The sequence below is a fragment of the Pleurodeles waltl genome, chromosome 3_1 (genome assembly GCF_031143425.1).
Source record: "Pleurodeles waltl isolate 20211129_DDA chromosome 3_1, aPleWal1.hap1.20221129, whole genome shotgun sequence".
Classification (NCBI taxonomy): domain Eukaryota; kingdom Metazoa; phylum Chordata; class Amphibia; order Caudata; family Salamandridae; genus Pleurodeles; species Pleurodeles waltl.
The window spans coordinates 1825946445-1825974431 of record NC_090440.1 but is presented as its reverse complement, the minus strand read 5'-3'; the positions used below and the strand labels follow the sequence as shown (position 1 = coordinate 1825974431).

The following is a 27987-nucleotide window of genomic DNA, read 5'->3' as shown; positions in this document are numbered from 1 at the left end:
CTGATAGCCAGATCATTGCACTAAGCTGTTTCATTTCACTCTTAATTCTTCTTTTGTAAGTGTAACAGCCAGCCCTAGTAGGCTTATAATGATATTCTGCTTTTAATTATCTGTTTTCTGAACTATCCTTCTGCCACGCATACATTTCGGATCTCGAGGCTGCTTTTTGTTTTTTTAATTATCTATGTGATAGCTAGATGAGACTGAGCCTGTCGGTAACTTTGCTGAGCGCGAAGGAGTAAGAAAGTGCTATATGGGACATTTCTGCCTCTAGGGTCTCATTTGCTCAATCAACACAGCAAATGGCTCATTGTAGCTTGAGGACAAATGATTCTGTCTTGTCTCACTGAGGTTTTAGCATTGTATTTCTGGACCACAGTCAGCTGTATTTACTTTCCTGCCTCTCTAGGGTTTACATACATTTCCAGACAAGGTACCATTAATTGTTGATGCTAACCCATGAGATACGCTGAATGAAATTCTTGTTCCTTGACCAGAGTTTTGGCAACAGCCTTAAATTATGTTGTGCTATTCTTAGTCTCTTCTTTGACCGCTATTTTTTTCTCTGATTAGTTTTAGCCAGATTTGTCTCGGAAACCATTGAATAATTTCGTTTTTGGTGTAATCTTCCTTTCAGTATAAAAACAAATATTTCTCAGGTCAGCTCTGGACACATAGCCATATCAGTGTATTCCAGGTGGGTTTGGACAGCAGTCACATCTAAATGGGATCGCTTATCCCTCGTAATTATAACAAGATTCCCCCACACTAAGCTTGAGGTGGTTTATAAACCTAATGCTAATCACTGGGCTGGAGTCATGAAGGCCGCAGTTAGGACTGGCTCTTCAGGAAGTCTTTGCTAGTGCTAAGTAAAATCTGGATGGCGGATAATAGCTGCCATCTGGATGCCTTTATGTAGTTTGCATTGAAAAAATCGTTTGATATTTCAAGGGAAGTCTATGTTCAATTACTTAATTACTTTGCTGCTTGAGACTGTATTTCCTGTAGCGCAGCTTGCCAGGCAGCAGTTACCACTTCGAGGAACCCTTGATATTGATCGCTGGCTTTTCAAAGAATCCTAACTGGTTTATACATCATATTGTCAGACTGTTTGGCCTCTCTTGATGTTTTATTACAAGCCTATCTATACCCGGTCTATACCCCGGTCTATACCTGCGAGTCATTTTTATTTTATTAAAGTATTGTCCTGTTTGACATTGTCTTATTTGTGTTCCAAAAACCATCTAAAATCAACAAAAGTGAGAACTCTGGCGTACTTGTGACACAGGAATACATAATAATTATGACACAGTTCCGCTTGGTAGCCCATTTTCTTCTTTTTCATTGTGTTTTCATATAGCATGTTTTGGGTGTTAAAGAGCCCAACATACGCATAGGTGAAGAAGGCCACTGATGTGGCATGGTGCACAAAGTGTGCTTGTTCTACTTTGGCTGTAGCCTACCTTCCTATATGTTACAGCGTGTGATAGCCCCTCCTCCTTTTTCGGTTTGCCTTTCATCCCAGCCGTGATCCTTTGAAGACATTCAGGCAGGGAGGCAATAACTCCTGCGCTCATGCTCCTGGCAGCCGTGGCGCTTTAAATTGACTTGTGAGGTTCACTTAGACATGGCAATGTCTCCCCACATTCTCTCATTACCCATACTCCTCCATGAGGATAATTATGCTTGTATCAGATGGGATGACCAAGGTCAGTTAACTGACAAAATCTTAGTGGCAAGGGGAGTGTACGGCAAGGCTGTGTCTTGTCTCCCGCCTTATTCTCATTATTTATCAATGACATTGCTCCTTTCTTGGCACAGGTGGAGACCGATGCACCATCTCTGGGGTGCTGCTAAAGTTCCCGTACTGTTCATTACAAACAACACTCTTCTGATCTCCAAGAACCTGAGTGGTTTCCAGAAACTCCTAACACATTTCGAGGAGTTGTACTCCACTAGGGGACTGGCGATCAACACTTCTGAAACTAAATTGATGTTGTATAACCCGCATAAATCGTTCAAGGGGAACATTGTACTTCGAGGCATCCCACTTGAGATGGTGAATTCTTTCCGCTACCTAGGTTTAACGATCTGAGTATATGTCCTGGAAGCCACACATTGCCAGGGTAGCATTGAAACAAAAGCATATCACTAGTGCTTTGATTAAGGAGTTTGCTGCTTCTTATACTAAACCTATTCGCCCGGCACTTCATGTCTGAGGTCAAGGCCATGGACTCCGCCCTTTGTGGTGCAGAGTTATGGGGCTTTTTTAATGTTCAAGAATTATTTTTGGTTGAAAACAATTTTGTGAGGAACCTTGCATCTCTCCCGCAGAGTACTCCATTGTTTACTCTCTTCAAAGACATTGGTATTAAGGTAATAGAGCTTGCATGTGTCCTCTCCTGTATTGAAGGTGTTAACGTGGAGAAATCCGAGCTATATTTTAGACTGAATAGTGGATTTCACACACTAGGTTGATGAACGGAATTTGTTTGGAGAAAATGTCATTCGAAATACGTCATAAACATCACATATACGGATGATAATTAATTCAACCACAATAACCACACCAGTTTATTAAGAAGTTAATTTATTTTTCCTATATTAACAACACTAAAGTCACAAAAATAATTGTCAAACACAAATGATGCATATAGAGAAACAACAAAGGCTGTTTTGAACTCGGGATATATCTGAGTTACATCAACGCAAAAAGACAAATTATATCAATGGTTATAACACAAAGCCATAGCAATAGCATCTGAGCAAGAGAAATCAAATACATCGGAATAATGATAAAACAATGAAAATATCAAAGACAAATCATGAGCATGTGAGTAACGCCTCACTAACCACTAATTAGCATTGACATGTTGGGCTTCATGTAAAGGTTTTAGTAAGACAAATTTAAAAGACATCTAGCTAAGGTGCTATCAAAAATATGCAGCAGTAAAGAAGCAATTGCAGCTGGTACCTGAAAAACAAAAGACAAATAATTCATGATTATACATTATAAAAATACTACAGTAATTGGCAACAACGTCTACTTCGTCAGTGGAACAGCAACATCAGACATCAACATCAGGATAGGAACAGGAATAAGGACAGGGGTAATGGTTCAGTATTTGGACTGGAAGATACAATAAACCATCTAAGCAGAAGTTCTTCATAAAGCAATAGAATCTCTAGGTCTCAGGAGACATGAGAATCCCAAAGGAGAAATGACCCACAAACAATGGTGTCTGAACTTTAAATTAAACTTGTTAAATGAAAATGATTCAATAAAGCATGAGATGAGAAAGTTATAACCAATCAGAACATTAACTGATATCAAAATTATACAATTAGTTAACTCCAAGCTCTTCTATTTGCTGTTTTCCATTGACGAAATCTAAACTGATACATTTTATATTCTAGACTTCCTCTTCTTCCACATCATTCGTGGATCCTTTGTTTCCACTCCACCAAAAATATGAAGTCACAGGAATAACGATTACAAAATGTTACTTCACCATTCCTTTACCCTCGAGGAAAGACATACAGTTAGAAACATATCTTTAAACAATGAAGTCAGTCAAGCCGCGGACACATTAGAAACATTTTATACAGCTTGCATTACACAATTACCTTGCATCTGCTTCTACTTCAGTCCAGCAGAAGACACTAAATACTCATTTATTTCTACCATTTGTTTTAGTTAAGAAACACGCTTTCTTGTAAGGACAGGATAATTCCATCATCTTAAATTAGCATGGGCAAAATATAATATGGTGGCCACTCAATTAGTCACATTTTCGTAAACATAGTACTATCTAATTAATTCACATAAGTATAATTACGTAAAGATTTGTCATTTTATCAATAGATTTGTGGCTCTGGACCACCCCGTAGTAAGCACCCTATATCGCAGCTCTCCAGTTGTGCCAAAAGCTGATCATTTTCTTAGACAGAGATGGTGGAAGTGGATAAACCTGCTGCTGCAGATGTGGAGTGCTATGATTTATACTGTAGTTTGGTTTATATTTTGAACAAAGAGACAATAGACTTCTTATATAGAATTACCCAATTGTGGAATCCACACACAAGGGCTCTGACAGGCTACTTTTATGATGAAACAGTTTGATATATTTGAATATACAAATTATCTGTCTACTTATTACCTACCTCCTTTCTCATGCAAAACTAACACAGTATATTTCCACTTCCTTTTTTGTCACTTGGCACTATTCTGAGTTTATCTACCTCATTGTTTTTCTCGTAACCTTTAACCATTGTATTCTTCATGCCTACAAACATTCCTTCCTTTTTGTTGATGAGTTGTTTTTGTCAACAACTGCCATTCACATATTGTAAATTCTTTTTGTAAATTACAGTCATTTGCTTCTGGTCACCTTTGGTTATTTTCGTCTTGTCATCTGCAAGCATACTCTTTATGTAACCCTTTCCTAGCTGATGGCCTGCGTACATGTGATCAAACCATGAAACTGCTCTCCTTGCTAGCACCCCATGCCACTATTCTCTTATTACCTGCCACACTGGCTTCATTCAAGCATGCAAACGTGTTACAACTGACTGCAACTTAGTAGAGCAGATACTGGCATCCCCCAACCTCTCATTTCCTATTGCTAGAGAGAACTGCCTTAATGCTCGACCCTACTCATGCGTTCAAGGTTTGTAGTCCCAGGATTATGTTTAATAATGAAATGTCATAAGTGAACAGCATCACTGCCACAGAATGCTAAACCTTAAACCACTTGTTACGACGTTATCTATTCTCCCTTTGCCCTGCAAACTGGATATAATACTTCCCGAGTGAACTTGAGACCCAACCTCTGTGAAAAGTACAACTAGGTGCGAACCACACAAGGAGAAGGCATATTCAAGGTAGGCAAATGATTAACATAAAAACTCCGTTAAATGTTTTACACTAATACCTTATCAAAGAAAGGCTCAAAGTTAAATATTCATACGTGGTCCACAAGACATTATGAGGCACTTTTACCAGTTATCAGCATAAATATGAATGTGTGACCTGTCTGTTTGCAATTAATACACACCGGTGTCCCTGCTTCACAACAGAGTTTAAAATAGCTTTCAATTTAAGGCAACTTCAGACCTAACCTGGACGAACACTTTCCCGTCTAGCTTTTTCAACATATTTTACTCAAACCGATTCACCATTGCACGTGGTTGTCAACATTTGCTTTTAAGTGCACATTCATCCTTTATCCTTTCTCTAAAACGAACATATTTCTGTTAGCAATTGCACTATACATAGTGCAGGCATTTAAACTCCAATGTTTAGTTATGTATAAAACTTTATTTTAAAAAGTTATAGCAGCTTAGAAAGACACTATTATTTTTCCCTTGACGATTCCCTAAAATATGAAGCGTAGTTGAATAAATCAGGATGGCTGTGTCATTCACCGAGGTCGCTTGCTGTTATTTTGTCACCTGCCATCATCATTTCTAATGTCATACCACCATTTTCCTCTCAGTGCCTGTCCCCATTCTTTTCTGATCACCCACCACAATTCTCTAAGTGTAAATTCAAATTATTTGTCACTTGGAACAATTCTCTTCTCCCCCTTTGCATCGTAGCTTTCATGTCCCCTCTCATCAGTCTTTATGTTCAATCATTCTGTTGCCTTCATCTCTTCCAACCATTCCTTCTCACTTGCTGCAGCCCGTTTCTTTTCCAAGCCTATCGCAGATTCGTTCACCCTGATGTTCAATGGATTCTACTGTACTTCACAACATCACCTGCTCAGCCACTTCCACACACCCACAATAAAGGGAACCGGAGCCTGGTTATCTAGGTGGGAAGGAAAGCCAAGGTCCCCTGTCCAAGTGTTTCTGCACTTCCATGCAGTCTCACATACTTTGCAAAATACCTATCCGGCGGAACTGTCCTGAATTGTAAACGTGGGCCAATTTTTTAGCTGTCTGATTCACTTATGGAGGCCACTTTTATTTTGGTACCAGAGTCTATATTCTGTCCCAGTCTGAGACTGGAGTCATGCCTCTAGAGGTTCTTGGGGTCAGCTTGAATCACACCACAGAATATTTTATTCTTAGCCCCTTTATCTTTAGAAAGAAAACAACGATGATTTTGGTATCGGTTGATTCACGGGAGACCAGGCTTGCTTTAAATTAACATTATCCAAATAAAAGGAAGCTACCAAGTCAACCGCATCACCAAGGCACTCACTTCAGTTCTTCGTTTGCGGCATAGTTAGGCCAAATCTAGCTCTTCACACACTGCACGTGCCTCGATGAGTTAAGCGCTCACCGCTGACATATGACAGAAGTAGGTCATGTTTGAATCCCAGTAAGGCTCAGCTCGGCCTTTCATCATCCCTTTGGTGTTGCATGGTGGTCAATTAAGTCGGGTGATTGTTTAATTCCGGCTCTACAGTTTTTAGTGTTTTTTTTTGTTGTTTTTTTTTAAACAAGTTTTTATTAGTGTTAGTTTCTTTTAAATGACCGTTATATCTTTCGAAGATTGTCTTGTCCTTAAGGATAGGATTATGGTGCAAGGCGTTTAGACTGGATAGTTTGCATGCAGCTGTCATGATTACTGTCACAAAAATGACAGTTGGTGCATTTTGCGTGATCCTTCGATTCCCAAGGACGGGGTTATCCTGCATACCTGAAATTATAGACTTCAAAATGGAAGAATAACCTAAACTCTGTTTCCAACCACCCTTAATCAGCCTTTCCCTCGCTTCCTCGTCCTGCTCTCTGGTTTGCTTTCAGGCAGAGTGAATTCTGCAGCCGTCATTTCCACTAAATAACTGGCTTAGATGAGTATGATGATATTTAGTGTCGAGATAAAAAATAAAAAAAAGTTAACAGCTTTGATCAACAATGTAGGTGGTGCAAAGAGTTTTGAGTCAGAGGAAAGGCTCTTCCATTCAGTGCTACATGTGACTCAGGCACACAGTAAAACTTATGTTTCAGGCTTTTCTGGAAGCCAGTTTTAATTTGAATGCCATTTGTGTATTCATTTGCTGGTGGTGTGATAGTTCTGCCTCACGGCCGTATGTCCATATTAAACAGCTAACAGCAACCTTATTGGCAGCTCACTTTGAAAGTATATCTCAGATCAACGTTCAGAACAGATCACGTGCATGCCAGCGGATCATCCAGGGGTCTAGAATTGGAACTGTCAAACACAGAGGCGCTTCTTTTCACCCTTGATAAAGACGCTCATAAAGGAAATCCTGCCACAGTGTGGTAGTCCTGGACCTCTCAGCGACTAAGTATTTGGTGAATTATACCATGCCACAGAAGAGGCTCGAAGAATGTGTGGTGGAGCTAGGACTGGCGCCTTAGTTGAATGGATTCTTCCTCTTTCATAAAACACAAAATATTTGAATGGGTTAAGTAGAATTGCCGTATAGTAGTGTTTCCACATGGAGTAATGTAAGCGTAATTCTTGATGTTATTGTAACTCTTCCACACCATATGGGTCTCCAGTGAGGAAACATTATACATGAAAGCCCATTGCCTTGGCAGTGCATGTCTCTGCCTTCCTAGCAGTCGCTCACAAGTGGAGTTTATTTTGAAGTTGGAGAATGTGAACCATAATAGATATTGTGCAACTACAGGTCGATGGTGCTCCCGTGGAGAATGATTGACTGTGCCCGTCACTAAGGTCAATAGTGACTGGTCGCAATGCAAACGTTGCAAAACAGTCCTTTATAGTATGATTTCATGTAGCCTTCTCCCCCCCCCCATGCCATACACAGAAGCCACACATTGTTGTATCCGTACAGCTTCTTCCTATCCTTCAGCTTGTTCTTATGTTAAGCAAGGGTTGCAAACACTCTCTCAAGCCTCAGTCTGTGAGGTTTAATTCAGCTGATCATTCTAAGTCATTAGAGAGCTCTTCTAAACAATGTTGAAGCTGTGGTCTGGGGGCTCTATTGTGTTGCTGAATAGACTATTTCGCATCAGCAGTCAGTTTATTGCTGTCCAAAACGAAACCTGAGTCCAGTCATACAATTGCCATGAGGTCTGTTCTCAGATGTAGGTGATTGCTGCCCTACCATAACAGCTATCTGGAATTAACTTATTTGGCATCTGCCATGGTTCTTCTTGGGTGACATATATTGCCCTACAGAAGATGAATCTAGGAATAATGACATAGGACTCTTTCAGAACGTGTAGACAATGTAGCTGTGTGCATTGCAGGAAAGCTCAGAGTGGCATATAGTTCTGTAATTCCTAGAGAAGGTGATGCACAATATAACTTGCTGCAGATGTCCCATTTGCTGCCTTGTGAGTTCAATGATATGAGAAAGTATGTACAGTCAGGGCACTGTGGAAATTTAAAGGGCTTCAGACTCTTGCTACGATCTTCCAGATAGGATACATGATGGTCTTCAATTTGTCAAGCCACAACACGAGTGAGTCTACTGCATGGGGCCTCACCTAAACTTAAGTATTGCACAGAAGCTTTAAGGTGTTCCCTTTAGAGGAGTGCTCGAGCTCACACTATTCCCTAGTGATCACCACAGCACCATACTCACAAGAAGGCACAGGATATAATGGGTGTGGATCAGTCCATGGAGGAGGGTCACTTATTGCTTCAAACATCCTCTCCCTGTCTGTCAGCGGACAGCAATGGGCACACGGCCACAGCAATTGCGTATAGAGGCAGATGTTGGATAATGCAGTAGGTTCTCCCCAATTATTCTGATCGTGGACATAGTTCCAGTAGTATTCACAGCTTGATGGTCACATCCTGTATCATTTTTCCTTCAAAAAGATGCTCATAGTCCAGTTATGCAGCTACCATCACCATTGTCTGTCCACAGCCACCATTTGATGGATGTGTTTTGTTTGTTTTTCTTTATGGTTTATTCGTTGTTTAGAATTGATATATATATATACACACACACATACACACACATTAGAATTGATATATATATCCCAATTCTAAACCACTAAAATAAAAATTACCTTAAAATTCGGCGTTCAGGGAATTGTTCAGGCAAAATCGTTGTTTAGACGGTAGTTGTTCAGTATTTCGTTGTAGAGACTTTTTAGTTGTTTAACAGTAGTGGTTTAGGCAAGTAGTTGTTTAGGACCTAGTTGGTCCATCACATATTCTTTGGGATCTACAGCTACTACATAAGAAACTGAGAATCTGTAAATGTTTTACAGTATTAGTTTTGGATTCAAATCAGGATACATCAGCTGCCTCGTATTTTCAGTCTATCGATGCATGATTGGAGATCCTGATAAATAAATGGGTCCCCAAAGGAGAAGCTTACTCCTTAGCTTCCTAGGCTAAAGAAACGCAGGTGGTCACAAAAACTGCTGGAAATGAACCAACTGTTAAATGGATACCCACACAATCTTTCCTCCACAATCCTGTGACATATACGGTATACACATTTGCATATGGTACAAATAACATCAACAATAACATAAGCTGTGGGTGCTCGTTGTGGACGGCGCAGTTTAAGTGGATAGTGAATATTTAGTGAACAAGAAGTGCATAGTCATACATATATAAGAAAAACATAACTGTTGACTAAATAATGTACCATTCCAAGGTATGTGAAGCACTGTAATCAGGGTTTTACTTATGGCAATTTTTCAGTAAAGTGAACACTGGACATGTCAACATTTCAACCCCAATATTTAAATTTAAGAACTGAGTTATCATCAAGACATAGAAGTAGACACCTTTTAGGTACAGAGATATATGAAATATAGTTGTTCTGAATCAGATTAAATACACCGATCTGCCATTATAACAAATTGCACACTTACAGAATACAGCAGTGTTGGCTGCAATTGGTGTTCTGGGAATGAGTGATCTCCAGCGGATGCCAGACATCAGCCACCTGGAGCTAAGAGCCATTTGCTTGGCGTGGGAAGCATTCCTGCGGTTCTTGAAGGGAAGGCTGGTATAGGTTCTCACAAACACTACCGCATGTGGTAATACAACAAACAGTGTGGAGTGGGGTCACGTACCCTTTGCCAGGAGGCTCTGCACCTATGGGAATGCCTGGATAATCAAGGAAAAGGCTAGAAAATCAATGAACATTTCTGGTGGTGAACCACCTGGTGAGATCCTTAAATGCCAGGGCATACAAACTCAGGTGCTGATGCCTAGCAGATCACGAGTGGTAGTTGTAGGTGGTGCAAGGTGAATTCCATGCATGGGGAGAACTTTAGCTTGATCTCTTCGCTACCTCCAATAATGCACAAAGTCCGCAGTTATGCGTGTTGGGAGGAGTGTTCAAGGCATCCTTTTTGGGGATGAGGCCCACTTAAGGTTACACTTGGGGCTCCTTTTTGCATTCCTGCTGTTTCCTCTTTTGTCCCAAGTTCTGAAGCTCAGGAATGATCAAGCCCAAGTGAACCTAACTGCCCCTAGGTTGGACACACACAGTATGGTATCCAGAGCTCCTGGGCATGAGCATCTGTCTGCCTTTCTGGGAAGATCGGCTGTCACAGCAACAGGGCATGGTCGTACCAGCAATCTCCACCTTAATGCTTGAAGATAGAGCAGTGACAGCTTAACACCTTTGACTTTTATCCGGAGGGGGTTGATGTAATCTTGGCAGTCAATAAAAACTATATACACCTGTTATTGGGACATATTTGAGGTCTGGTTCGGCACATCACAGATAATCGCCCACCATGCCAGGTTGTCTGGTCTTTTGTTGTTCTCGTCTGGCCAGGCTTTGCTTCAGGCATAGTTAAAGGGTACTTTTCAGCCTTTTTACACTTGCCATTATATAATATAATCAGGCGGATCTGCCCCGGGTGAGGGGGGGAGGGGAGGCAAAAACCTCTAGACACCAGGGATATATATATTTTTTATTTACTTTGTTTTTATGTATGGGGAGCGACCCCTTAGACAAGGGTCGCTCCCCTGGGGAGCAAATTATATTTAGGCCATTTCTACCCCCCTTGGGGGCAGATCAGCCTATTTTTGTTAGGCCAATCTGCCCCCAAGGGGGGCAGAAACCTCTAGACACCATGGATTGGTGTGTGTATGTGTGTGTTTTGTTTGGAGGGGGCAGCCCCTTGGGCAAGGGTCTTTCCCCTTGGGGCACATTACTGTTAGGCCAATCTGCCCCCAAGGGGGGGCAGAAAGCCCACCAGAGACCAGGGAAGATTTTTTTTCTCCAAAATAAGAGGTTGGGGGTATGGCCATACCCCCACCCCAAATAATTGGGGCCAAAGTTGTTCTGCTCACCAGTGGGCAGATTGGGCAATTACTCCCGATCCACACCCCGGGGGGACAAAGTCTACTAGATGCCAGGAAAAAAAAAAAAAAAATTGTGGGGTGGTGGCTACCAACCAGTATGGGCCTGGTTATGCCCCCACCCGAACTGAAGGGGCGAACAGTCTTTCAGCTCTCCCCGGCACACTAAAACATCTTATCCCATGGCAAGCAAGAGGACATTTGATTATTTTTGTTTTTTGTTTGACATTTGGGCCTTGAGAACTTGGTAACTCTCAAAATTGTCCCGTTGGAATGGTGAGGGCTGCACTTTTTTTTTTACTTTGGGATGCTGCCATGTAGAAAAATCCACAAGACCTAGTCACATCCGAAAACTAAACATCTAGTTGATTCCAGGGTGGTGTGCTTCACATGCACCCCGCACCATTTCCTTACCCACAATGCCCTGCAAACCTGCAACTTTGCTGGAAAACACACATTTTTCCCACATTTTTGTGATGGAACCTTCCGGTATCTGCAGTAATCCACAAAATTCCTACCACCCAGCATTGTCTCATCTATACCGATAAAATTTCTGCTGCACTTGTCAGCCTAAAAATGTTTTTTTTCAAACTGCCCTTTTGGACCCACTGTGGTTCCCCCTCAATTTCGACGTGTTTTTGGCTCTTTCCTGTCACAAACACTTGGCCCACCTACACAAGTGAGGTATCATTTTTACCGGGAGACTGAGTGGAACGTTGGGTGGTAAGAAATTTGTCCTGGTGCAGTGATCCCACACAGAAATGTGGGGAAAACTTGATTTTATTTTTTTTTAGCTAAATTTGTGGTTTGCTGAGGATTCTTGGTAAGAAAATATTGGGGGATCCACGTAAGTCACACCTCCCTTGACTCCCTCGGGTGTCTAGTTTTCAGGAATATCTGGGTTTGGTAGGTTTCCCTAGATGGCTGATGAGCCAAGGTCCAAAAACGCAGGTGTCCCCAAACCCCCTGCAAAAACAGGTTGTTTTCTATTTGATAATTGTGATGTGTCCAGATAGTGTTTTGGGGCACTTCCTGTTGCGAGCACAAGGCCTACCCACACAAGTGAGGTACCATTTTTATTGGGAGACTTGGGGGGAACGCTGGGTGGAAGGAAATTTGTGGCTCCTCTCAGATTCCAGAACTTTCTGACACCGAAATGTGAGGAAAGTGTTTTTTAAAGCCACATTTTGAGGTTTGCAAAGGATTCTGGGTAACAGAACCTGGTGAGAGCCCGACAAGTCACCCCATCTTGGATTCCCCTAGGTCTCTAGTTTTAAAAAATGCACAGGTTTGGTAGGTTTCCCTAGGTGGCGGCTGAGCTAGAGGCCAAAATCACAAGGTAGGCTCTTTGCAAAAAACACCTCGGTTTTCTTTGAGAAACTGTGATGTGTCCACTTTGTGTTTTGGGGCATTTCCTGTCGCGGGCACTAGGCCTACCCACACAAGTGAGGTACCATTTCTATCGTGAGACCTGGGGGAACATAGAATAGCAAAACAAGTGTTATTGCTCCTTGTCTTTCTCTACATTTTTTCCTTCCAAATGTAGGACTGTGTGTAAAAAACGTGTATTTGAGAAATGCCCTGTAATTCACATGCTAGTATGGGCACCCCAGAATTCAGAGATGTGCAAATAACCACTGCTCCTCAACACCTTATCTTATGCCCATTTTGGAAATACAAAGGTTTTCTTGATACCTATTTTTGACTCTTTATATTTCAGCAAATGAATTGCTGTATACCCGGTATAGAAAGAAAACCCACTGCAAGGTGCAGCTCATTAATTGGCTCAGGGTACCTAGGATTCTTGATGAACCTACAAGCCCTATATATCCCCGCAACCAGAAGAGTCCAGCAGACGTAACGGTATATTGCTTTCAAAACTCTGATATCGCAGGAAAAAGTTAGAGTAAAACGTAGAGAAAAATGGCTGTTTTTTTACCTCAATTTCAATATTTTTGTATTTCAGTTATTTTCTGTAGGAAACCCTTGTAGGATCTACACAAATTACCCATTGCTGAATTCAGAATTGTCTACTTTCCAGAAATGTTTAGGTTTCTGGGATCCAGCATTGGTTTCACACCTATGTCTGTCACTGACTGGAAGGAGGCTGAAAGCACAAAAAGTCGTAAAAATGGGGTATGTCCCAGTAACATGCCAAAATTGTGTTGAAAAATTGGGTTTTCTGATTCAAGTCTGCCTGTTCCGGAAAGCTGGGAAGCTGGTGATTTTAGCACTGCAAACCCTTTGTTGATGCCAATTTCAGGGGAAAAAAAACACAAGCCTTCTTCTGCAGCCCTTTTTTCCATTTTTTTTTTTTTTTTTTTCTTAACTAAATTGTCACTATTTTTTGGCTAATTTCTTGGTCTCCTTCAGGGGAACCCACAAAGTCTGGGTACCTCTAGCAGCCCTAGGAAGTAGGAAAAAAAGGACGCAAATTTGGGGTGGGTAGCTTATGTGGACAAAAAGTTATGAGGGCCTAAGCGAGAACTATTCCAAATAGGCAAAAAAAGGCCTGGCACAGGAGGGGGAAAAGACCTGGCAGCGAAGGGGTTAAACAAGGTTCACGGATTGACGCAAGCGCATTACAGCTTTGGATCAGTACATGTGGCTGTTTGAGAAACCAGCAGGATTATTTCCCATGTAAAGTGCGCGTGCCAATAGCTTACAAAAGGGAGATTGTTAATGTATAGATTCCACTGTTTAAAACCCCTTTTTAAATATTAACATTTATTGCATGCAATCTAACGTGCTGTAAATTCATACCTTTATGGCACAGGGGGATCCTGTTCATAGTTTATCGATATCTAAGGGGGTGCAGTAAGGGACTCCGATTGATGACGTTCTAGAGAATGCGTCTTTAACTGCGTCCTAATTTCAGTAATTAAAGGCAAACGGTTCCTTCTGTTGGGGCGTCTTTGTGCTTATTAGAACCCCATCTTTATCAGACTTGCATAAACAGCATAGCCTGCGTATGTCTGTAGATGTATTGTTGTAGAAGTGAGAGTTTTGTCAATCTAATAGCTTAAGGTTCCTGCATTTAATTTGAATAAAAGTGTGCAGAGTGGGTTTGTAGTTTATTTTGGGTGTTTTAAACCAGTCAGTGCATTTTGGAGAAAAAACAAAGTTGGCTAATGTGTTTCTGGTGAAGTGTGGATTATTTCTTGCACGATTTTTATTTTGATGACCTATTTTAAGCAGTGGTGTATGCTTATGGTGTTCCATGCCTCCTACACAGAGTGCTACAATGTTCTGTAAAGTGAGGGTGGGTGACAGATTATTTGGTTCGTGATCTTTATGCTCCCTTAACCAACTGTTACCACAATCAGCCAAAGGCCATATGCATTAGACTTTCCCCACAACATTAGTTTTGGAAATTATGAGTCTTTGTTCAAGAATATAAAATCATCCTGAAAACCTAAAAAGGATGGGAATTGTAAAAGAGGAATCGTCAAAGATGCAAAAGTCGTATTTATGCCAGAGAAATGATTCATCTCCTCTAAGTCTGCACCATGTTCGTCTGTCCCCCTGCACTTAGTAGTGCGTCATATAGTCCTAAGGATACGCAGTAGCTTATTTCCTTATCGAGGACCTGCGCGAACTAGCTGTTAATTGTCGCAGGACAGAGGGCCCAGAGATGATGGACAGTGCTTAATTTGTACATTAATGAGCGACGGTGCCCAAAACGCTGCTCCTTCTTTTCTGTTAGTGTTTCCCCCTCTTGCTCTCAGGAAATGTGGGGTGATGAAAAAAGTGCTGGTGTCCAAATAAAAGTGCTGTTAGCAACCACTGGTTCAAATTAAGCACTGGATGAATGTCATTAGAGTGAAGGTCCATGTTTGTTTTCTTTTCAAGTTGTGGCGCCTGGGTAAAGTGGTGCAATAGTAAAGTTTGTAATCGTAGGTAAAATGTCTTTGCAGCTCTCGTTGATCGCAACGGAGGGGCAACCATCACAATCCATTGTAGGCCAGTCATGTATGTTGGTGCTTCATGGAATTGTTTATGCGCGTGGGGTGTATGTGCGCTTCCTTGCGTACGCATGTTTGCCTGTGCTTCTGTTTGTGCATGCCTGCACGTGCTTTATATTGAATGAGTGCCAAGTGTTAATCTGATGTGCTTGTGTCTGTATGTGCTGCCTACGTGTCCCTTTCATGTATTCTGTCAGTATGTCTGGCTTTATGTGCCCACACTATAACAAAGCCAAACCTCATGGCACAGTTTCTGTTCCGTTACTTTGTCAGCGTTCTTCGCGTTTGTTAATGCCTAAAAACTGGGCCGAAACTGGCTGGTGGCCTGTTTTCTAGCCTGGTGTAGAATTTGGTATGTGTAATGTCATAAGTGTGAGTGGCCTATCCGTGTCCGAGTTTGAGTCTACAGCTGCGGCTGAGCCGGTTCCATCCTAGCTCCTCATGGGGTTCTAGGTTCCCTTATAACTCTTTCCTAAATAAAGTACTTGCCCCTGTACCTGCGTGCCTCCTGGGTCTCCATAACAGCCTGCATCTTCGAAACGTAGCACTACCTCGTTTAAAAACATGACTTTATGTTCCTTTTTGGATGGCATTCTGTTTAATAGATATATTTAGTTTGTTTTGCCGTCACGCTTTCAGAAAATGAGTATAAAATGACACAAAATACATTGAAATTTCATTTGAAAAAGAAAATCCCTCCCAGTTCCAAGAGAAGGACCTGCGTGCTCATCTCCCCTCCTCCCGTTCATAGTTACTGTCTGCTGTCAGGAGCTGTGTGTAACTGGGATATTGTGAATAATTGGGCCCCGCGGACATTCTGGAAAAAAACCGAGGCTGCATCTCGCGGGAGCGCACTTTCCACTAAACCTAGAAAGTCAATGTAAACATATTATTCACCAGGTGATCAGCAGGACCAAATGAATCGCATTCCTGCATTTTTCTAAGTTAGGTTGGTTGTCATTACTGTCTGTGTCAGATTTCTAGTTAATTACAGGCGATTTACTGACGATTTGAAAACTGTCTGTGATATATATACATATTTTAATTAGAAGCTTCCATTCTATGATTTGTTTATTCCTAGCACTGCAAACTGCGCATTGTTTTCCGATCCGGTGCTTAGAGGCCGTCGACTTGCCACAAATCCTCGAACTCCGGTTATGCGAGCTCCGACTTAATACGTGTTCTGGTACTTGTCGTGTGCTTTTATGATGAAACTCACCATGCTAAGTTTAACATGTTAGTATTGTCATTCGTGTGAAGTCGTGGTCTGCTTCTCAAGCGGTAGGAAGTGTTGCCATTATGAGTGAGCATGTAGTCCTCCCTGACTGCTATAAAAAGCAGTCATGTCAAGCAATGTTGAGCCGTACCTCAGTGAAGAAAGGTTCTGAGCATAGCCTTAACACAGGATGTGCTGTGAGCCGCTTGCTGCAGTCAGCTTGTTTTAAGTTTGCCCACTGTGAGGCTCCGTAATGGAGACTCCACTTATCACTCCCCCCTAATCATAAACGCCTGAACTCGTAAAGTAACCACTAAACGTACCTGTGTAATTTCAAGCATCTTGAACGTAGCTTTGAGAACACACATTGGCGTTGGGCTCCGGGACTGGTTGCTTAAAGCCAAAAATGTCCAGATGACCAACACGAAGTGGGTTTCTGTGTAAAAGGGAAAACAAATGGACACTTGAAGGCCAACACTGGCTTGTTGCGGTTTTCCGAAGGTTACTGAGAGGACAGTGCTTCTTATCTGTCGCTGCTACAAGAAAACAGTTTTTGGTCGAATTATAACCCAGAATTGTTGCAAGTTTTGCCTATTTCATTTTTTCTGCGGGTCTTCGGCTAACGGATTCTTTTTTGCACAGCAGTGTTGCAGAAAGAATATCAGTGTGGCAATTAACACATAGTCCATAAAAACATTAGTTGCCTTGCTCTGATCTATTGGAGCTGGTGTTTCCCAAAATGTGATTGGGTCACAAGCTCATTTTTTGTGGGTAGTGGACATCCAAGCAATAAATTAAAATGCTTTTAAATTAGGTATTCATCTTTCACATTTGCTGCGCTTTAATGACAGAGGTCAAATGTCAGGCTGTGTCTTTTGACAAATTACTGCTTATGTTTTTAACATGTGGATTTGTGTTTACAAACTCCTCTCACTTGGAAGTCAGAGAAAGATGTGTTAAGTGAATTATGTGACAATCTTGCAGAGGTACCCAGAATATGAAAGGAAATTATGTAGGATGTAATTTTTGTAACACACAAGAAAACGTAAATACCTTTCAATCAGCTGGATTCGGAAGTGTGATAGAAACAAAGATTTTAACAGGAACAAAACTAATCAAGACACTTTAATTGGTAATGCACAAATTATATTCACCGAAACCTGATTTCCACACATCATTTGTGTGCAATGTATATTTTATCAGTAAAACAGTATGTCTATGCAAATTTAGTGGCCCTTTCAATGGAAAATGGCCTGTATGTAAATAACAGCGCACTACCACACAATGCTTTATTTATATTAACAAAATCTCCTGCCTCAGGTACATTAAAGCTAGGTGCATCGCGGACCTTTATCATGCTAGAACGTGGGTTGAGGTTATAAAAAGTTTAGGAACCACTGTATTATAGAACGAAAATGAGAAAGGCATTAGACAAGAATTTAGTTGCCCGAAGGATGTTTCAATAAATAGATCTGTTGCCTTCGCTCTTCTGTATCATATATCAACAGTGATAGTAAGTTATTGAATGTAAGACCTTGTCTAATACATTATGATTGTAGCAAGATATGCTCTGACATTTCTGATTATATCCCACTCCATCAAGAAGACACATACCTATTTTAAATGCAGTGATAGTTTTATGCCTTGCCTCCAAACAGCTTTACGCTGCCTGTTGTTGAAGACCTATTGTGGACAATACTTAAAAGAGGACTTTGGATTAGCCCCTTGCACATGTCAGTCATATGCTTACTTCTTATTCAATGGCCTTCATTCCTCTTCTTGTGTTTACCCCTTTCCTGGAGTCCAGCTTTCTACCAGCTTTTTAGTTGGATTACGTATAATTTGTCCAATGCTCACATTCAGGGAAATACTTTTTAGGGTTGAGCGCAAAGCGCTCCATCCCTGGTTGTAATATCTATGGGCTTCTAGCCACGCCTATGTCAAGCCCATCAGTTTGAGTGGTTCGTGGGCTTGCCTTTTTAAAATTAGCTTGATTTAATTAGTGAAAGGCATCCACATGTCATGCCTTTTCTGGTGTTTAGCCAGCCTTGAGCGCACCGGGCAACTACTGAAAACCTACGAGGCTCCATGTGTTCCGTAAAGGTTTCTGCACTATTTTTTCTCTTTATTTCATAGGCAGTGCGATCTCGCTGGGCAGTAGTAGAGCGCATTGCATGAAGTCAACCCTGTTACATGGATATTTGCACTTTTGCTGGTAACATGGATAATTGCATTTTTGCCGATACTATTCCTTTTTGTGTGCTTGCTTTGCACTCATGGCAGCCGTCAGCTTGCTTATGTGAAACTGTTTTACTTTCCAGTTTATGTGGCAAAAAAAGTCCCATTAGGAGTTTACAAACCTAATTACTTTAACTTGAGTAAACGCGAGACCCATTGCATTGCAAATGCTTGTTTTCTTTAGTGCTGTGAGTTTCCCTGCTCTCCACCTCTCCGCTTCTTAGCCCCTAACTGTTATGACCATTTTAATCTGTTTTCTTTTTTGTGGGTCCCATCAGCTTAAATTTGCTGCTGGGTTGCTCCTTATTCAGAAGGATTTTTAAAACTCATTTTTATTAATTTTTATTTAATTTACTATTCCATCTTGTAACTGTAGCTAAGAAAAATAAACAAAACAAAATGTTGGTGACGTCACGATATATGCACATGCATGTGTGGGAACTCATGTTCAAGTATACTTCATTGGCCATCGTAGTAGTATGACGCATGCCGAGGGCATACCACACTGTTAAGCACCAGCAGTAAGCATTTTGTCTGCAAAAAGCATTCACAAATTCATTAGGTGTGTTTTGGCAAAGCAAAAAGACAAGATATATTGACTTTACCAATGTTGATTAAAATGTGCATTTAACTTTCTAATATAAGCTAAGGAGAGGGGTATGTATGATTTCTTCAACCCCACTTGTTTGGTGATCACTTCTGTTCTGTCATGGGTCTATTTCAGTTGGGTGAAATAAGTCTTGTGATTCTTATGCTAACGATTGTGTCTTAAGTCAGAAATTTCATGCACTGGATTTGCAACTTCTTGACTGGCAATTTCGTCAAGACATTTTGTCAGATGATATGCGTAAGTTATGTGTGTGTTTAAGAAGTCATGCTCTTTCCATTAGGAATGGCTGACCTACTGTTGTAATCAATTGATGTTGGGATCAATAGGCATTACTTTTTCCCATTGTGCGCAATGGCTTAGCCTAATTGAGCCCTTTAGTGTTATTGTGCCAGGTATATCCTGGCCTTTGACCTTGTGCTGCTGGGTGTGGTGTCTGAAATAATATGGAGTGCAACTCTTTTTCCAGAAATTCGGACTGTTATTGAATAATGAACTGTATGTTTGGGAAATAAGAGATTGAGAGTTGGACTTTCAGTGAAAAGTAATTTGTGTCTAGCGTTGGTCCACAAGAGATTAATTCATATCAGATTCTGAGTCTACCACCTGAGATACATTTACTAAAAATTAATAGTAGATGGCAGTCATTTATATGGTTGGTGTATAATATGAAAATCTGGCATACATCCGTTCCTGGTGCACTGACATTGGACACGTGTGCTATGTGGTGCAGCAGCCAGGGACTGCCCCATGTCTGGTGCTAAAAGTGGAAGAAAAAAAAAGGGCCTATTGAGCGTGGACTTTTAGAAAGAGCGGATTGTGAAGCCTTCCTGTTGCAGAAATTAAGCTGGACTTGGGATGCAGCGTGGAATCTTAAAGTGCAGCTGAGAAGCTCCATTATGGTTAACTCCGTTTCCTTAAGTATTGTGTGCTAATTAAGAACCATTCGTGTTGTCTAGATAACTCATAGCTCCGACAGAAAATGGTGGCAATTACAAATATGACAGGTTGTGTATGTTGGTTAGCTTGTGTATTTTCTTCACTTTTTTCTGAGTTCCGAAACAAGCAGAAAAGCTGTAGCAGTGGAGAATAGAGGGGCGGAGTGGAGAGATTTAAAAGTTTTTTCTTAACTGAGTTGTATGGGGAAATGTTCTGAAAGCGGGTTGGGTAAATGGAATGCTTAGAAAAATGCGGAATTATAGAACACTAACACCTGCTCCATGGGAAGCCAGAACACAGCCAGGCAGAACCTTCACCACCACATCCTAGAGACTGATAGAAGGGGCCCAGCCTAGGAGACTTCATAGACAAAGCTTTAAGCCCTGGGTACACTGGGTAGAAAGGTTAAGGGTCATTCCCACTTTGCCCCAAGAAGTTAATAAACACTGCTAACTTTGATATAGGATTTACACACCCAGGCAGAGTGGAAGGTTTTGCTCTCGTTTTGTCAACTCACGCTGGGCACATAATTTAAAATCGCACTTCCAGTGAAAGACTAACCTTGTGCTGAGTGGCTACGGCTTCAGTATTCTGAAAGCAAGAATACTGTCGACAGGAAAGAAATTACCGAGCACATTATAGCTGCAAGTATTTCCCCAGGGCCTCACAGATGATGCAAGATGGAACTTTAACTGCCCATGAAAATGTATATTGTTCTCACCGTCTGTGCTCATGGAATCTCGGGAGTATTTGTAAAACTTCCTTTCCTTGATTTAACTGTAGAAGGCTAAATAATTTGTCCGAGCCAGCTTGTAGCAACTCATTGCCGCCTTGACCCAGTCCATACTTCCTACACCTTTGTCACCTGTCTGTTGTAAAAATGGCAACATCCTGAACTGTGTCTTACGTGGTCCTAAATATCCTGTCTTTCCAGCACTCCTGTTTTTTTGTCTCTGACACAAGTCTATCCAAGGAGTGTACTTTTTAAGAGGCCTTTTTGCCTCGTCCACCCGGTTGGGGGGGAGTGGATGTGCTGGGTGACTACCCTTGGATTATGGAGCAGGGTGCTACCTGGAATCAAGTGCTTCAGTGCCTTGTCAAGGGTAGTAAGTGCCATATAAATGTAATTACAAAACATAATATATAGGACATCTGCCCCACACTTAGCGAATACCATGACACTCAGCTGATAGGCAGCCTATTGTGGTTCATATAGGCTGCATAAGAATTCCTTTACACTGCATTACATTCTTACCCTTGCATAAGACAAAATATCTGTGGGTTCTGCCCATCGCTGAGTAGTGTTCCTAACCACCCACACCATTAAGCCGCATTAGCTTTTTGGTGCCTTAAGTTTGACGGGTATGCCCAGACGTGGGTCCCATGCTCACTGTGCCACTGAAATGAAGCTATACCTGGCTGATATCTCATAATAATAAGGGTGAAAGCAGTCCTTGTTTACTTGTGTTCAGGGAAGGCCTGGCAGTTCCACCGGACTGTTACCATTGGAACACGGTCAAAGCTGATTTGGATATGTCTGGGTCCAAATTGAGGTGGCATGGTGGGCGAAAAAAGATGGATTTGAGTACGGCCTGATCGATCGCCAGTGGCTGAGATTAATTAAAGCATTCTATCTGTCACATTGTTTTAAAGCCAGAAGTTTTATGATGTCCTTATTTACAGAGAAGAAATGAACAGAAGCTTCAAAAGATCAGAGGGGTTTGTGTACTTTAGGTCTCAAGCCCATATTTTGTTTTAGGATGTCCATGACCGGTAGTTTTGGTGAAGGATAAAGGGAAAGCAATATGATAGTGATCAGACCCATCCACTAAGACAGGATCCTAAGTTTGTATGCAAACCTTTTTGACATCCAGTTTGGCTCCTTTGGTATATGTGGGTTTGCAAGCAACTATGTTCCATCGGGTAATTTTCACACAAGAATGAAGTAAAACTAATTTTATGGGATATAAATAAGCTTGCCCCAGTGAAGCTAGAACTCTCCTACAATCGGATAGGTCACATGATCTGTACATTGTTTGAGAAAGGAGTCCTCGAATGATGGATGGTAGACAATATGCATTCTTGTATTGTTGGAGGTGATGGGCTTGATTTCCACAAAGAGATACTGAGATGTGACCGGGAAGTGATATGCAGCAAGGCAGAGAATAGATCTGTAGATAAGTGCCACCCCACCACTAATCCCTCCATCTCTATTGAGGGTCCTTATGGAGTAATCATGCAAAATAATTAGATTTGTGACTTGTTGAGATTCTTCATTTAACCATGTTTATGTCAGAATCATGAGATCCAAGTTTATGCTCATGTCGGCCTTTTCTGTGCTGTGTTTGACTGCCAGTTTTCATTTGTGGAGAGTTGAGGTGATACTCAGAAGGGGTCGTGGCTTTCTCTAAGGAGTGGCACTGTGAGGGGGCCTGGTCAGAATCTGGATGTTTTGGATTTGGCCATTGATCTGGAGCAACGGAATCTTTGCCTCCTTAGAGAGACCGTTATCAAAGATTCCGGTGCTCCAGATCAACGGCCAAATCCAAAGTTCATCCACAGCGCCTGGATCCGTGAGAGATGGGCCTGAAGTAATGCATCTCTTTCCCCAGGTAGAATGTAAAGGACAACAACGAACAAAGAATACATGAAACCGAAGCAGCGGGCGTTTGTTTAGCAGCTCTAGTCTGCCAAAATGGAATAGTCCATGTACTTTTGAGCAGCCACATCAGTTTCTCTTGCCACTGCGTAGTGATTCTTTTCAGTGATTTGTGAATGGACGAATGGACTAGAGACTTTTGGATAAACTTATTCATAGAACCCATTCACGAAGAGCTTAATTACACATTTTCTTTGGAATCTTAATTTTGTGGCTTGGTAATAGGGCAGTTGCTCTAACTTAACTCTTCTAGGAAAGCTGCCCGGATTTGGTTTTGGCAGGAGCTAAATTTAGTTAGCTTCTTGAAGTGATAATTTCTCTCCAGAAACAAAACCTAACTCTGGAACCTCTTGTGTTAACAGGCTCACAATTCAAAATCACATGTTAACATTGCTGGTCACTCAGGGCTTGTCTGTACCTTTCAGCACAGGTGCATGAAGCTCTGGCACGATCCCAAAACAGCGACAAGACAAAAGAAGGTTGTAATCCAATGAAAAATTAATTTGCTTTCTTGTCAACCTATTTTACCTACAAATTAATTTTGCAAGAGGATGACGGTGAAGTGACGATGTGCCCTACGGTACAACAGTATCAAACTGTATTTTCAGTTAGAGGAGCTTGGTGTGAACATGTATTGTTGCCATATGTCTGTTGACTGTTTAAGCTTTTAATTACTACAGTGTTTCATTCTTTCATCTGTGCAGATGATATCATCTTTAAGGCTTCCTTTCAGAGAATCCTCGCATGTACATCTGAAAGATATTGATTTATCTTTCAGGAAAACATATTTTTTACTACATTTCTGGTTATTTATGCTGACATTAGTGCAAACCTTAGTTGTTGGGACTCGCAGATTAACTACATTGTAGTGATCTGCCTAGTATTCGAAGATGCAGGATTTTTTCCATATTTATTGGGCGCTACTTTGTGAACGCGCAGTGTGTTAATCGTGGACTCACAAAGATTGATTTGTTTGAAAGAGAATATAAATTAGTACTGTAGCTAACTGGTTGCAATATTTGGTCACCTTGTTTCAGAAACTTTCAAATATTTCCTTAGATTTCCTTGAGCTTTTCTGCCACAATGGTGGTGACCGGAGCAATAGCATTCCTGTGCAAATTAACATAAACAGACTTATTTTTTAATTCTGAATTTCAATCTCCTCTGGCTCCGTGAGACCTTCGTTTTATTTATTAGAACATTCTGCCACCTGTTGGAATGTTCTAATAGCCTTATAGCCCTCCATAGCTGGTCTATACAGGCATTAAAATACGTGCTCCCTTGTTAAAGGCCCCGGCTTTCGGCTCAGGCCTGTAAAGCTGGAGAGGGCCTTTAATGGCCAGTATAGCCTGCTATGGCGGGCCGTAAGGTTTTAAAATGGACACAAGAAAAAAGGTAATAATTCACAAATGTGGCAACAAATGTTCTCCATATATTCTCAGGTTTAGTTTGGCCTATATTGTTGTTCTAAATGTAACAAAAAGTGTAGAACAAACTGCAATTGGATATTGAGAGGGTGTGCAACTTGAGGCTTCTTGTTTTATGAAACATCATGAGAGAATGTTATAACATGTTTTTTTTTTCAGATTTGTTAGAAAAATCTCGTGTTGTGAGGCAGCCACGAGGTGAAAGAAACTTCCACATCTTCTATCAGCTGTTATCTGGCGCTCCAGAAGATTTGCTGAGTAAGTACTTAATTGAATCCATTTATTACACATAGATAACATGACCTCTGAGAATGATAAAATATTAAACTGCCCCTGTCACTGTAGTAGATTGCTTGGCTCTGCTTTACTTACCTTAGGTGTGATCTGGCTCAATAAGATTTGACATAATTAAATTGTAATTAAAGCTAACTTTCTTATATGTTTGACAGTTGCCCTGAAGCATCATTTGTATAAAATGTTATACGGTTTCTATTTTCATTTGTTTTGTATTTTTTTTTTAGACAAAGCTGTGTATGTACTCTACTTCCATGTTCTGGATAAATCCTGTTAACATTTTTCTTACAGTAATGAGGGCTTTGGCCCTCAAAGTTTAGGTTCTGATACCCCAAAAGTAGTAAAGAAAAGGCTGTTTTTGAAACCCTTTTAGTCCGTATTTATTCCCCCACCCACCCCCCTCGGTGGCACAAGTGTTACAGCAGATTTTCAATTGGGTTTTGTTAAATTGTTGCAGAAATTACCATAAATTAATATTGTTTTTATCTGAGTGACTTGTATGTTGTCTATACTTTTTTAATTGGATATACTTTTCTTTTAATTTATTCAATATATTTGTGTAGCACAAACATTGCCATGTTGGCAGCAGAGCACTAGTCAAGTAACAGAAAAGTACACTAAGATGTTATGAAAAATAATAGTAACATTTTAACGTTTTGTTAGATCTTTAGGGCCTTCCAAAATGCCAAAAGACGTAATCCAAGCCTGAGGTACTTTGACTGGGGAGATAGCAAATTCTTGATGCTGTGCAGAAGAATACCAGTTAATTTTTTCCCGTTTTTTTGTCACCTTCAATAAGAAAGTTATTCTTGCCTCTGATTTCTTTCTTTTCCAGATGTGTGTAATTTGCCTTTTAGGTAGCTGGGAATGCCCAGATATTTTCCTCAAAATTGGAGTGATGTGGATTGATTTTTTTAGCTTTCTTTGACAAGGTGCGGTGATGCATTTGAGAATGGCTTTGAGAGGATCTAAGATGTCTTTACAGAGACCTGAAAGTAAGGGATTGCCCTGCCCCCTTCTAGATGGGAGATGATCAGGGTTTGCCACATTGTTCTGAAGCTAGCATGTGAAAGAGTAGTTTCAAGTGTTCTAATGGAAACAGAATGCCATAGCTTTTGAGAGATGTTGGTCAATGGTGAAACACAAAAAGCTATCAAAGGGATTACTATTGGGCAAGATACCAAGGTGTGATGATTGGGGAAGCCAATTCTGGATTGAATTTGGAACATGAGGAATTCATTTGAACTGAGAAGTAACCCATAAAATAATCCAGCTTTCCTAAGTAAGTTTTCAGGTTGTAATGTCTGACTTACTTACTGAAATGCAGCAACAGCTTAAGTACAGAATACAGAGGTTAAAGATTAGAACTCTGAGGGATTCCACATTTTAAATGTATTAGTAATCTTAAAGAGGCACATTTTATAAATTGTGATCAGGATGAAAGTAAAGATGCAACCAGTTCAGGTCTTGGCATCCCTATCCTGTTGGATATGAAAGGAAGAAGTGTTTTCTGGTTAGTTGTTTTAGAAGCAGCATACAAATCAAGTAGATTGAAGAGACGTGCATCATTCATATCTGTTGTACATAGAATGTCATTCATTATTTAGAGGTTTGGTGTCTCCGTGTTTTTTGGTCAAATTCCAGCTTGGAAGATGTTCAAGAGGTCATTGTAGGGCTTGTGAACTAGAAGTTGTGTTGATGCAGCTTTTTGAATGTTTTTTTAGAAAGATAGGCTTGAACAGACAACTTTAAATTATGGAAATCCATCTGGTTTAGGTTTGGTTTCATAAAGAAAGGGGAGTCTGGCCAAGTTTTAATACAATGGAAATACCTGTTTTTTTGTGGAAGAGTTTTATAATAACAGGAGCAATGTCATAACCCATAATTTTAGGTCTGAAGGGATGGTATCCTCTGTATAGGAAGAGGCTTTGGTAGCTGCTATAATCTGGAGTATGGGCTGAATGTAGAGTTTAATAGGATGTGCATTTTGCAGTGTTTTCTGATTAAGTGTTGAATGTCATTTTATGTTTATCTCTGTGTATATTTGTAGGACCTCATCAGAGAAGTTGCCAATAGGACTTGCTGTAAGAGTAGAGCGTCAGTTATCTTATGAATTTGATACAGTTTTTGACAACATACTCTCATGTAGACAAGAGCGTTCATTTATCTGTCTTTAATATTAATTGGATTTTGCAAGGAGAGTATCCTCCTGGATTTTCTCTGAATATTCAGTGACTAAAGAGATTTCAGAGTTAACTGTTTTCACCAATTCTTTCCAGGTTTTCTGGTTGTCATTTAGTTCAAACTTAAATTGCTTATATACACATGCTGAGGATTCCTCTTTAATAGGTTTTTAAATTAGGGGAACAAATTAGTTGGTATTATTAAGGGTCAAGTAATTATTCTAGATAGTGAGATCTTCCATTGGTTGTGGTGTGTCCTTGACTAATGCTGTGCATTGTGATGTATCTGAAAGATGATAAATAGAAATTTTGGAAGTGTTCTCCATATATTCTCAGGTTTAGTTTGGCCCATATTGTTGTTCTAAATTTTGTCTAGGTTGGTGAGAAATAAGTGCAAAACAGAGTTAAGGTTAAGACCTTTCTTATGAGTCAGAGTACCATCAGGTTAGGACAGAACATGTATAAGAGATCTGCTCTTCTGTAAATGTAACAAAATCTTGGTTTTATGGTTTTCTGTATGCTGATAGCTTTGACAAATCTGCAGCCCCCCCACCCCCCATGGTATTTCATATGATATAGTTTGCTTAGCTTATGACTGCACTGAGCTGTCCAATCTGAAGTTTTGTATATAGTTGTGGTCCTGAGTTGGTGTAGTTCAAGGGAGAGAGAAGTGGTGGAGCAGAGAAGTGAAGAGAGCTCCTGGGAAGGGCATTTTTATCACCTCATATCTGAGTGTTTTTGTGAGATGTAAAGAATTGGTCAGATTATATATATTTTTTGGGACTGCACGGTGGACTTCAATTGAAGTTCTGCAAATTGTCCAGTAGTGTGTGACTTCTCTCATCAGCTATTCCCTGCTTGTTCATTTTGTGATGGCTGATTTTTGTCTGTACAGTGCTGGTAATAGACAACCCCCATACAAGATATGTTTTATGTGAATTCAAGAGGTATATGTTATTATTTACTGCTCTGTATGTGTTCATGGGTGCTTCTAATGTTGGATGGTGGTCAGTTCCAGAGCTTGGCAGCTTTTACTGAAAAAGCAGTGCCTCCTATGGCTTTCTTATGTGAAGGTGGTATGATAAGTGGTGCAAGACTAGGACAGTGTTCTGCTTTGTTTTGGTTTGTAGTGCCTGAATTTCACTTGTAGGTATAGCAGCCCTTTTCCTTGGGAGGAGGCTCTATGGGCAATACAGGGTATCCTTCTAGCTACTGGTAGCCAG

The 27987-nt window shown here is 40.7% G+C and overlaps 1 protein-coding gene across 3 annotated transcripts in view; it reads left to right on the top strand.

Moving 5' to 3' along the window:
* The window catches only part of MYO1B (myosin IB), a 678894-nt gene that overhangs the window by 265591 nt on the left and 385316 nt on the right, over positions 1-27987 (top strand). For all 3 annotated transcript variants that reach the window (XM_069225875.1, XM_069225874.1, XM_069225873.1), the window contains exon 8: positions 24447-24545. In XM_069225875.1, the coding sequence (XP_069081976.1) occupies positions 24447-24545 (99 nt within the window). The remainder of the gene's footprint in view (positions 1-24446; positions 24546-27987) is intronic.